General features: G+C 43.8%; 1 protein-coding gene across 1 annotated transcript in view; it reads left to right on the forward strand.

Moving 5' to 3' along the window:
- The window catches only part of CDK14 (cyclin dependent kinase 14), a 506,952-nt gene that overhangs the window by 183,601 nt on the left and 311,272 nt on the right, over positions 1-12,079 (forward strand). Inside the window, exon 5 of the mRNA XM_019530589.1 lies at positions 6,429-6,508. Coding sequence (XP_019386134.1) covers positions 6,429-6,508 — 80 coding nt within the window. The remainder of the gene's footprint in view (positions 1-6,428; positions 6,509-12,079) is intronic.

The following is a 12,079-nucleotide window of genomic DNA, read 5'->3' on the forward strand; positions in this document are numbered from 1 at the left end:
CAATAACATTCTAAAACCTAATTATTTTAAAATATGGAAAGGATACAATTAACATTTTAAATTCTTATGAGCCTAAACATTCTGTGTGTTGGCTGATCATGATTTTTATACCCAGAGAATCAGAATGAACAGTGTCCCTATCAAAGAATTATTTCAAGTGACATTTACAGCTGGGAAGAACTCCTGCAGCCCATCTCAAAGAATATTTGGATAAGGGAGAGGAAAGAAGGAGTTAAGTGCAAGCCTATTAGTGTAGGAGAGAACAGAATCATGCAGTGATTTATATGTTAGAAGACCAGGATTTAATAATCAATATTGTGCTTAATAAGAGGCAGTAAAACAATTTGCATCATGGATGGGAGTTGCTGAGAAAAGAGAAGCAATTTGGCAGCAAAATTATTTACCATTCTGAAATGTTGTGAAATCATGTTTTGAGTGGGGAGAAAAGTGAGTATGGATTTGGAATTAATCCATCTTGATGTCAGAAAAGGCCATAACATGGCTTATTCTCAGGTTGCCTAAATGGTTCTATGCCCATTAGTACTTTCTACTTAGGTTTGAAAGTAATAATAAAAAGTACTGAACATGAGGCACAGAAGATAAAGATTAAGTCATTCGTCTGGGTGGTATTACTAGAAAAGTTTCTGTGATTACCATCCAAATAAATCAAGAGCTAATTTTAATAGGCTGGAGAGCTACTTCGCAGCGTAACAGTTTTCTTCAGTGTAGATTTTAAGGAAATTCTATGATAGCCACATCTGCACTTTTGACAATGCATGGCAAGACTAAGATTGCTTCACTAGGAACAGCTGGAGGATGAAAATACATCCACTTATTACTATGAACTGATTGATAATGTAGTTTCTGTTGTCCCCAAAATGCACATTAAAGAACACTCCCATTTTTGCATAAGTAACTGGAGCAAGATTAGGGTAACATTTGGAGGTATTTGTTAAAGATAACAGATGGGTATCTTTGAAATAAATATTATAAAAAGGAAGACATTGCAATTGCAGAGCAACCAAGTGCTCCTGAGTTAAATCATTTTAAGAATGGTAATAGTGGTCTAGCCTTCCACCAAAGCAATGACAAATAGCACACACAGTGCTAATGATAACCAAGGCCCCTGGCAGATGTGCACTTAAAGGTGTGATGGGATTTGATGTGTGATCTCCACAATCACACTTCCTGCCATGATGTGGTGTGGCAGGAGGCATGGTGGTAGGATCGAGCATCAGTTCCCATTTCTCCATATTGCCTGCACTGGAAAGTAGTAAGCTCCTGCAGCTGGGAGTCCTAGCAAGTGATCTGGTCTCCCAGCTGCAGGGTTGCAGTGGAGCCCTTGACTCCAGCTAGGCCTAGAAGGCTGGGAGCACTGATTTGCTGCTCCTCCCAGTGGAAAAGATGTATTGGAGTCAAGGCGTTCAGATGCACCCATGCAGCTAGGAACAGCAGCTGATTCAACCAGCCTCGGCCATGTTGGAGCTCTTAACTCTGTGTCCCCAGGGCTCGGAGCAGCAATCAGATGGAAAGGAAGAAAGAAAAGGGCTCTCATGCATCCTGGAGATTGGGAGCCCTGGCCACACATTCAGTTAATGGTGTAATAGGAGCAGCCATGAAGTTATTACACATTTTTAGTGTAATAACATTGTGGCTTATTTCTTGTTTTATCATGCCATTAATTGCATCAATGTGTGGCTGGGTAACTACTTAAGATGTGATTAACTGGTTAATTATGTCCTAAGTGTAACTTCTGCCAGGTGCCTAAGTGAGACAGTTCAGTTGCCTCATCTACTTTATTTGGCACTGGTAAGACCTCACCTGAAGTACTGTACCCAATTTTTGGCCCAACACTTTAAGAAAAGTGTGGAAAGATTGGAAAGAGTCCAGCACAGAGTGACAAAAATTACTAGGGGTATGGGAGGCAAGATTTATGAGGAAAGACTGAAAGAACCAGGGTTATTTAATCTGGAGAGGGGAAGACTGAGGGTGGGAGTGGGATTGTCTAAATCTTCAAATACCTAAAGAACAATTATGAAGAGGATGGAGATAGACTGTTCTCTGTGGCCTTAAAGGACAGGTCTAGCAGCAGGAGCCTGAAGCTGTTTCAGGAAATTTAGGTTGAAAATTAGGAAGAACTTTCTAACTATAAGGATGGTAGAGCACTGGAACAAGCTAGACAGACATTTGGCTGGGGTGGTTTAGGTAGGGGTCTGTACTAGATGACATCATGAGGTCCCTTCCAGCCCTATATTCCTCTGATCCTAGTTTAAGAGCATTATACATGCTTCTTATTTCATCAATATTAATTGTGTAGTTTTCCTACTTTAATTTCTAAAGTAGGAAAACTATGCAATTAATATTGGTGGTACAATTCCTGGGTACATAGAAGATTGACCAGTGGTTAAACCTCATTAAACTTAAACCTCATTAAACTGGAGCCACCCCTTGTTAAACTGAAGGTACCCTTTGGTAAATCCTGGCTTTTACTTGCTTTTGACCATGGAAAAATAATAGAGTCATTCTTTAGTTGGGAAGAGTTCAGACCACAGGAAGTTCCAGAATGTTTTTGACACTGTGGATTCCTTATTTGAAATCTGTGGGTTTAGCTTGTGAGTGGTACATCGTTCTAACAGTGCTGATATTTAGTGGTACCTTTAAAAGAATCTTATGACACCCTAGAGTGCTTTGGTACCTTGGTTGTAAATCACTGAAATTAGACAGATAATCTCAGAATTGTAAGAGCATAAACATAAACCTTTGTAAAACTACCTCTCCTACTTACTAGTTGTTATCCTTTATTGCAGTCTCTCAGCCTGCCCATCTCCTCTTCTACCAGTGGCTCCAACTTCAATATATTGTTTGTCTGCTTCCCTCTTTGATGTCCATATTGCCGTATATAAATGGAATACCTATTATGATCTTGGGCTGACAGACTCCCACCCTTGCCTCATTTCCATCCTTCCTGAAGATTTGTTTTTCCATTGACACCACTTGAAAATAATCCTCTTAGTCCTGCACCTGTCTAATGTGTATCTTCAGATTTTTATGTTTTCTAGAAAAGACCGTCTCCTCTGTGCTAAGTACCATAGAGAATAATTACGATGTATCTTCTCAGTGCATATGCCATATAGAGATACCATGTTAGTCCTGGCACAGTGCAGCACTGTAGAATTTCCCAGGCTAATAAGTCTTGCTTTTTAGTGCATCTGATTACCCCAGGTACAGGACCATGCTGGTACAGCTATATACTAGGGCTATGCAAAACAGCACCGTTCCACTTTGATTTCCACGTCATCATTTTGACAGAACAGTGTTTCATTTCGAGTTTTGTTTAGTCTTGAAAGCACTGTTCTGTTTCATTTTGTCTAAACTGTTTTGCTGTTTTGACACTGTTTTGACATTTTGCCCATAGGCTATAAGGCATGAAACTGCCTATAACTTTGTCATTTCTAGCCTGATTTGGATGAAGCTTGCAGGCATGGAAGCCCCTTCTGAGGGCATGAACCCTGCCATGTTTGAAGGAGATAGGTGAATAGGTTTCTGGGAAACTGCACCTCAAGTTGTTGACAAGCAAAACTGTTGATTGCCGGCAGCAGCAGTCTCCTGTCATCCAGCAGGCAAATCAGGGGGCCTGCACCACTGGGAGGGCTGTGGGGCAGCAGCAGACTCCTCCTGGGGGTTTGGCCCCTGATCTGCCTGCTGGATGACAGGAGGCTGCTGCTGCTGCCTGGGACTGGCGCTGGGCACATGTTGGTGCTGCTGCTGGCCCCAACTGGCAGCAGCAGCCTCCTGTCATCCAGCAGGCAGATCAGGGGCCTGCACCACTGGGAGGAGTCTGGGGTAGGCCCCGCAGCCCTCCTGGGGGTGCAGCTGCGTCCCCGATCTACCTGCTGGATGACGGGAGGCTGCTGCTTCCGGTTGGGGCCAGCAGCAGCACCAGTGTTCCAGTGCCAGTCCCAGGCGACAGGAGCAGGCTTCTGTCATCTGTCTGTCACACCACCAGGAGGGCTGTAGAGTTCTGCCGACTCTTCCTAAGAGTCCAGGCAGGCTGCTCCTGTTGCCTGGTACCGGCACTGGGTGCAGCCTGCACCCAGTGCCAGGAAGATTGGAGCTGCCACTGGTCCCAGGTGGCAGGAGCAGCCTCCTATGATCCTGCTGGCAGATCAGGGGCCCGCCTGCACTCCTGGGAGGAGTCCAGGAGAGCCCCGCAGCCCTCCCCAGGGTGTGAGCCCCCGATCTGCCTGCCAGATCACAGGAAGCTGCTGCTGATGGCCCCAGCCAGCATCAACAACATGCTGTCATGTGGTGTTTAGTTCTGGGGGCCTGCACCCCCAGGAGGGCTGGGGGATATGCCACAAAGTGGCAGTGTATATATATAATATCCAAATATATGACATTTTAAATACAACACATTATATTATGATGTATTATAACAAGGGTTTTCAACTGGGGGTACGCATACCCCTGGGGGTACTTGGGGTGGCTGCATGGGTTACTCGGCAGCAGGCTCCACCACTGGCACTTCCACTGCTGCCATATACCAGCACGCTTTCCGATCAGTTGTGGGGGTCTCCCCCCCCGCTTGCCTGCTGGCTGCTGGGGAACTCCTTCCTTCTTGACCGGCCGCCGGGGGTACACTGACCCACAGAGGTTGAAAACCCCAGGTATTATATAATATTACACATTATAGTAACAATTTAAAGTGCTAATAAATGTGAAATTCAGATTAATTTTCAAATTGACATTGTGGGAGTGTGTGTTTATGTCTACAATAGTAATTTACCATGCTAAAAAGTTAACAGTTACCTCACTGCTTGGCACAGTGCTGCTTCTAGTTGAAGTACTGTGGCCACATTTATTTTGCTCTTCCCCAACCTGTGTAGTTCTGCTCACCTCACCACTGTACTCAGGCGGCTATTCTATTTTCCAGCCAGCTGGGAGCATGCAAGAGGCAGTGGGAACTGTTTCAACACTGCTGCCTGACGCTGTGAATTAGCAATTTAGCCGTTCTCTTTTTTCCAGCAATGGCTTGCGACTGAAAACAACAGTGTTCTTTGATTCCCAACTGGAAGTACTATAAAGAGGCCCTCAACTTCAGAAAGCTGCTAAACAACCCACTCCTTGAAAAACAGGCTTTTTAAAAGTGTCACCAGTTTATTATGTGTTTGTACAGTGCCTGATGCAACAGAACTCTGTCTAGTTGTAACCTTCAGGCATTTTCATCACACTGTAAATGTTAAATACTAATAATAAATGTTAAGGAGAAGAAAATAAATACTGTAGCAATCCTGTCATTGCAAATACTTTTAAGTACAAAGATTAAAAACTAAAGCCAAGGGAACATTTAGATTGAAGACTTAGGAGATCAGATGTCCATGTCATCTTGCTTTAAGATTCAGACCAACATATTACAATAAGGAATTGCCTCCATAACTGCCAGTGTGTGAAAGCTCTGTAGGCCTGCTGGACTCTGCAGTTGCAAAGGCTATTTCTGCTTGTAAAGAAGGAAATGGCAATAATAATCACTCCTATTTGCAACTATACAGTGCCATTTTAGAATCCTACACCCACCCTAACCACCTTTTTCAGACCTGGCACATCTTTAAACATCTAAAACAAAAGCAGCTTCTTGAGGGGGAGAATATAGAAGATGGCATTGGTTATCCAGTTCCATTTTTGACAAGTTTTCACCTGGATAAGTTTTCTGAATAGACTGGGTTTACAGTTAATGAGTCAATTTACAGTTGAATGAGGCAGCAATGATATTTAACAATGTAAATGTTAGAAGCTGGAATAGAGGTGAAAAGAAGTTGGGTCTGTGAGAAAACATTTTAAACATAATACATGGGAGTCATTGTAGTCTAAAACTAGTCCAGGCAACTAGACTAGAATGTACCATAGGGAAGAATCTTGCTCGCCCTAAGGAGAAATGATCAGGATGACCTAATAGGTATTTTCCATCTCAAGTTTCCACGACTTGCAAGGTAATTATTATAGCATTTCATACAATTAGAAGAGCGCAATAAATATTAAAATGAATATACTGCATGTGGAATGACTGATTTTTAGTTATTTCTCTTGTACTAAATGATTGAAAGATGAACAGATGTACTAAAGACATTTTTCTACAATGCTATACTTCCTTTTAACAAAGCTTTCAGTTAAGTGCTATGAAAGAAAGGAAACAGAGACTGACTCATAGAAAACTGAGATCACTTCTTGGATTTCATATGAGTGTGAATATTTAAAGTTGACATTATGAAGGTTATGAAATTTTTTTTTGCTGTGCCACAAGTGAATCTTTGATACTGACAGGAAGAAATTGAGTGCATGTGGAGAAAATTAGCTGTATTATTGACATATTTGGGCTTTTTTCCTTAATTTTGTCTGTTTCTCTCTTTTCTTCATTCCTCTTTCCCTCCCAGGGTAAATGGGAAATTGGTGGCACTGAAGGTGATTAGATTACAAGAAGAGGAAGGAACTCCATTTACAGCTATCAGGGAAGGTATGCACTCATGTTTAATGATTGTTTGTGGTTTTTGTTATAACATTGCACTCATTCTTTTCAATGCCACACTATATTGAATAGCATGAAACTTTAAATTATATGGTTATGTTTCCTGTAGGAGGAGATTTTGGTACTTTTAAAATCAAATCCTCCCTTCAGCGTAGGAGTTTTTGTTAAAAAAACAAATCTGTGCCCCTACTTTGGCTTGTCTGTAAGACCTGCTAGTGGGTGCAAATGACATCGTGAATAGAGCATGTGTGTGTTTAGGGTGGGAGTAAGAGTGTCACTGATAAGATTTGAAGAAGCTTGATTCAATAGCAATGTTTATTATGAAGCTGCATCTAAAATAAGGATTAATTTAACTTTTTATTTACTTGAGGTTGCATTCCATGAATATTTCCCTCCTTTTTTTCACTGAGGTCTTGTAAGGGTCAGGGATAAATATGGTAACCTCTTTAAAACCAATGCTGACTGATTTATCTTCTTAGTTAACTTCCTATGCATGGTTTCATTTGTTGTTTTGCCCCACTGACTGTTCCGTCTGGCTTAGGAATGACTCTTATCTAGCTGAGTATGAGAGGTCTGTTCATGCTTTCTGCTCCACTCCCTTTATCCTTCCTTGTCAGCCTCTCCAGTGTTCCCCGATGACAGCTTCTTTATCTGAGCTTGGCTGCTTCTAACTCTTTTTCAGAAGTCAATGTACATGTCTTCTTTGTACAGGCCCACTCTGTTAGAAGGTACTAAAGATGGGCATGGGGGGATGAAATTACAAACAATTTACCATGCGGTCACTGATTTAAGTTCAGCTAAAGTAGTAGTAGCTAAAGTCGGAAATTTTTTTTACAGCTATTCAGTAGTCTGTCTAAAGTATGTTGATAACATACCTCAGTGTAACCTCAGTGTAATGGCCAGAATAGGGAAGACGGTCCAAAGTACATTGAAACATCAGCCAAGATTGGTACTTTTGTATTGGAAGAATAAGGCAAACCTTTCTTAAGACTGAGCCAACTTCATCATGAAGGTGATCCCCCCAGGAAGGGAGAGAGGGGAATGAAAAGAGACTCCGTGGGATCATCTACACATGTGCTTTACTGTGGAGTTGACTAATTAGCTTGTAGTAAAGTATCCCCCATCTACACATGCAGTGCTATTAGGCCAGAGTAAACTAATTAATTCTGCCATAGGATAGTACTGCCTGATACAAATACTATTCTATGGCAGAGTTATTTAGTGTACTGCAGTGCATATGCAGACTGCGACCAGAGCTGGCTAATACACAAGAGTGCTACAGTGCAGGGGCTGCCTACTGGCTAGCCCTGTACTGTAGCACTCTTGTGCCCCAGCCAGCCTCTCCACAGCACACTGAGCTGGGGCAGAGCAGCTCTGGGCTGGCAGGCTGAGCCCCGGACTCTGTCAGCTGGGTCTGTGCTGCCACGGCTCAATATGTAAATGCTGCACCCATGAACAATAAACTTTGGTGCTGGAGTCTATTCAGCCTTGCTAATTGCATGTGTAGATCCGCTCAGTGATACGCTGTTGTAATGCTATTGTGATGCAGGTTTGCCATTCTCTTATCTGTAGTACTGCTTGAATACTAATAGAGTAATCTCAGATACATACATATTTCAGTGCAAATATAAATTATATTTACTTTTAAATAGTTTGCTTATGGGGTCATGTTGATAACTAGGTATATATATAAGACAACTACTTCAAATGTTAATATCATACTGTGATTGAGCTGCTAATATTTCGAATCTGTAATTTTTTTGCAAGTTGTTAGTGAATTTAGTACACATTAAACTCCCCCTACCCCGCAACAAGAACCTCCCAAAACAAATGGAAAACCCAACAGCTCTAATAAGCCCAACCAGTTGACTTATCATCGTTTATACTGTAGACCAAAGGTATCAAACATATGGCTTGTAGGCTGGATCTGGCCCACAGAGCCATATCATCTGGGGTGCAGGGCTCCTAAAGGGGCTAAGAATTGAAGTTTGGTGACCTCTGTTGAAATCTGGGGTACAGAGCCTCACTGGGGACATGGGCGAATGACAGGCGCATTAACAGATGGCTATCCTGTGCACAGAAGGGACAGAGTAGGGAGAAAAGGTGGAGGGGTAGCTCTCTACATGAGAGAGAAGTACACCTTTCTGGAGGCTGACATTGGCTCCAAAGATAAGCAGCTTGAAACCCTCTGGGTCAAGCTGCAGTGGGGGAGGATGACGAGGTGAGAGAAAAACCTAACTGTAGGCCAATGAACTACTACAGGCCACCCAACCGAGGGGAGGAGCTGGACCTGGAGTTCTCTCGAGAACTGAGAGAGGCTGCGCATGCAAGGGACTTGGTTGTCATGGGTGACTTCAATTACCCGCACATAGACTGGGAGGAACACTTGGCTAGGTCAGATCGTTCACGCAGCTTCCCGACGGTGATCGAGGAGCTCTTCCTGACCCAGGAAGTGCAAGGGCCAACCAGAGGTAATGCTCTCCTAGACTTGGTCTTGGCCAAGGGATATGATCTAGTGTGTGGTTTGAACATTGAGGGTAACCAGGGTGACAGACCATGAAATGATCAGGTTCACCATCTGCCACAAGGTTAACAGATCAACCAGCAGGATTGAAGTCCTGGACTTCAAAAATGCTGACTTTGACAGAGCATTAGTAGGGGAGGCAATGCAGGGCCAGGAAAGGAAGGCAAATGGGGTGCACAAAGAGTGGTTGTTGCTCAAAGTTATGATCCTCGAAAGCACAAAAGAAAACCATTCCTGCAAAGAGGAAAGGTAACAGAGGGCTGGCAAGTCCTCCTGGCTTAATAGGGACATTGTGGTCCTCTTAAAAAAACAAAAAAGAGGTGTACACACAGTGGAAGCTAGGGATGGTCCTCATGAAGGACCATACAGCAGTAGCCAGCACTTGTAGGGAAACTATCAGGAAAGCTAAGGTGGTGACTGAGTTTAGGTTAGCCATGAGAGTCAAGGACAATAAGAAGTCCTTCTTTAGGTATGTAAGCAATAGAAGGGAAACAAATGGAAGTGTGGGATCCCTGCTTAACACCTCGGGACAGCTGGTAACTGACATTCAGGAAAAAAAATGAACTCCTGAATGCCCACTTTGGTATTTCACTGGACCAAGGGGAAAGTCAAGCGAGATAAGGCTCATAGGGGACATGTCAGGACTGACAGCCTCACCACTGTGGATGTTGAGTGGGTGCAATTCCAACTAGGAAAGCTAGATATTTATAAGTCAGTGGGACTGGATGAACTTCATCTGAGAGTGCTGAAGGAGTTGGCTGAGGTCATTGCGGAACCCTTGGCAAAGCTCTTTCAGAATTTGTGGTGCATAGGGGAAATCCCTGAAGATTGGAAGAGGGCCAACATTGTGCCCATTCTTCAAGAAGGGGAAGAGGGAGGACTTGGGCAACTATAGGCCAATCAGCCTAACCTTCATCCCAGAGAAAATCCTGGAAAAGCTCATTAAATAATCTATTTGTGATACGCTTGCGGAAGGTAAGATTCTGAATGACAGCTAGCATGGCTTTGTCATGGATAGGTCTTGTCTTACCAATCTCATCTCCTTGTATGACCAGGTCTCTTGCCACCTGGACATGGGTTACGAGATAGATGTTATATACCTAGACTTTCAAAAGGCTTTTGATCTAGTATCTCACGATATCCTTGTGGGAAAACTGGAAGATTGTGGGTTCAGCTGCTCAGTGGTTCAGTGGGCGGGAAATTGGCTACAGGGTAGGACCCAGAGAGTTCTCATGAATGGATCTGTCATCCTGGCGCAAAGTGGCTAGTGGTGTCCCTCAGGGGTCCATGCTTGGAGCTGTGCTTTTCAACATCTTTAACAATGATTTGGATGGGGAGTGAAAAGCTTGCTGGCCAAGTTCATGGACGACACCAAGTTATAGGGCAGTGTGGTCATGTCAGAAAATAGGTTGCAGATACAGGTGGACCTAGACAAGTTTCAGAGTTGGGTAGACTGGAACCAGATGAGGTTTAACATTTCCAAGTGTAAAGTGCTCCATCTGGGTGCAAACAACCCTCAACATACATACAGGCTTGGTGGTGACAGCTTGACTTGCACCATGGCCGAAAGGGACCTAGGGGTAATGATTGACCAGCACATGAACATGAGCCATCAGTGGGAGGCAGGCAAATAACATGCTGGCATGCATCAACTGATGCATCTCATGTAAAACCATGGAAGTGATATTCTTGCTGTACTCAACACTGGTGAGACCGCAGTTGGAGTACTGCATCCAGCTTTGGGCGCCACACTTCAATAAGCGGGTCTAGAAAAGAGTCACCTGTTTGATCAGGGATTTGCAAGACAGGCCATACAAGGAAGGGCTGAGGGACCTGGGCCTCTTTAGCCTAAAGAAGAGAAGGTTGAGAGGGGACTTGATAGCAGCTTACCACTATATCAGAGATGTGCATCAGGAGCTTGGTGAACAACTGTTCACTAGGGCACCCCTGGAAAGACCAGGATCAATGGATACAAACTCCTGGAAGGCTGCTTCAGGCTTAATACCAGGAAAAACTCCTTCACATCCAAGGTGTCCAGACAGTGGAATAAACTTCCTCCAGAGGTTGTACAGTCACCTACCCCGGAGGTTTTCAAGAGGAGACTGGACAGTCACCTCACTGGGGTCACCTAACCCTAGTTGTCTTCCTGCCTAGAGCAGGGGTGCTGCACCTGATGATTTGCAAGGTCCCTTCCAACCCCTAACAATCTATGAAAAACCCCTGTAGGTCCCGTCCCCACCCCCACCCCAACATCCCTCACCTTGATGCCAGTCTGGTTCCTGAGGAGCCCCATGGTTCAGATCTGGCCCAGGGGATGGGTGAATTTGACCCATGTCTCCTAGATTAGGTGTTGGCAAACTATGGCTCATGGGCCTGATCCATTCCCATGGAGCCATGGGATATGGCCCATGGATGTAGGACTTTGACTGCGGGTGTTGTCCTCCGGTTGCCTCTGATCTGGGATGAGTTACTTTGGCATGCAGCCAGGAAAGGTTGCTTACCCTGCCCTAGATTTGCTTTGAACTCAGGCCTGATCTAGCACAAAAAAAAAAAAAAAGTTATACTAGTGCATATCAGTTAGCATATGCTAGTGCTAGTTCAGTATAAATGGCCTTAAACTGGTTGACTTTATTTTCCTTTTCACATAAAAATAAATTCTACTGGTATGAACTGCATACAGACTAGGGGGACTAGGAGGGTGAAGGAAATTTCCTGCTTTAGCTATACTTATACCATTAAATAAGAGAAAAACCTGGACATATTGTGGGGAAATGTGAGAGGGTTGCTTTATATATTTTCATAGATTTTATAGACATTTGGGCTGGAAGGGACCCCAGAGGATCATCAAGTTCAGCCCCCTGTGCCAGGGGCAGGAAGTCAGCAGGAATCATAGGATCCCAGCAAGATAAGCATCCAAATGTGTTTTGAAGGCATTTGAAGTTATTTCATTTCATAGATTTCATAGACATTAGGGCTGGAAGGGACCTCGGGAGATCATCGAGTCCAGCCCCCTGCCCAAAGGGCAGGAAGTCAGC

Source organism: Crocodylus porosus, unplaced genomic scaffold (genome assembly GCF_001723895.1).
Source record: "Crocodylus porosus isolate Cpor-Errol unplaced genomic scaffold, CroPor_comp1, whole genome shotgun sequence".
NCBI classification, from domain to species: domain Eukaryota; kingdom Metazoa; phylum Chordata; order Crocodylia; family Crocodylidae; genus Crocodylus; species Crocodylus porosus.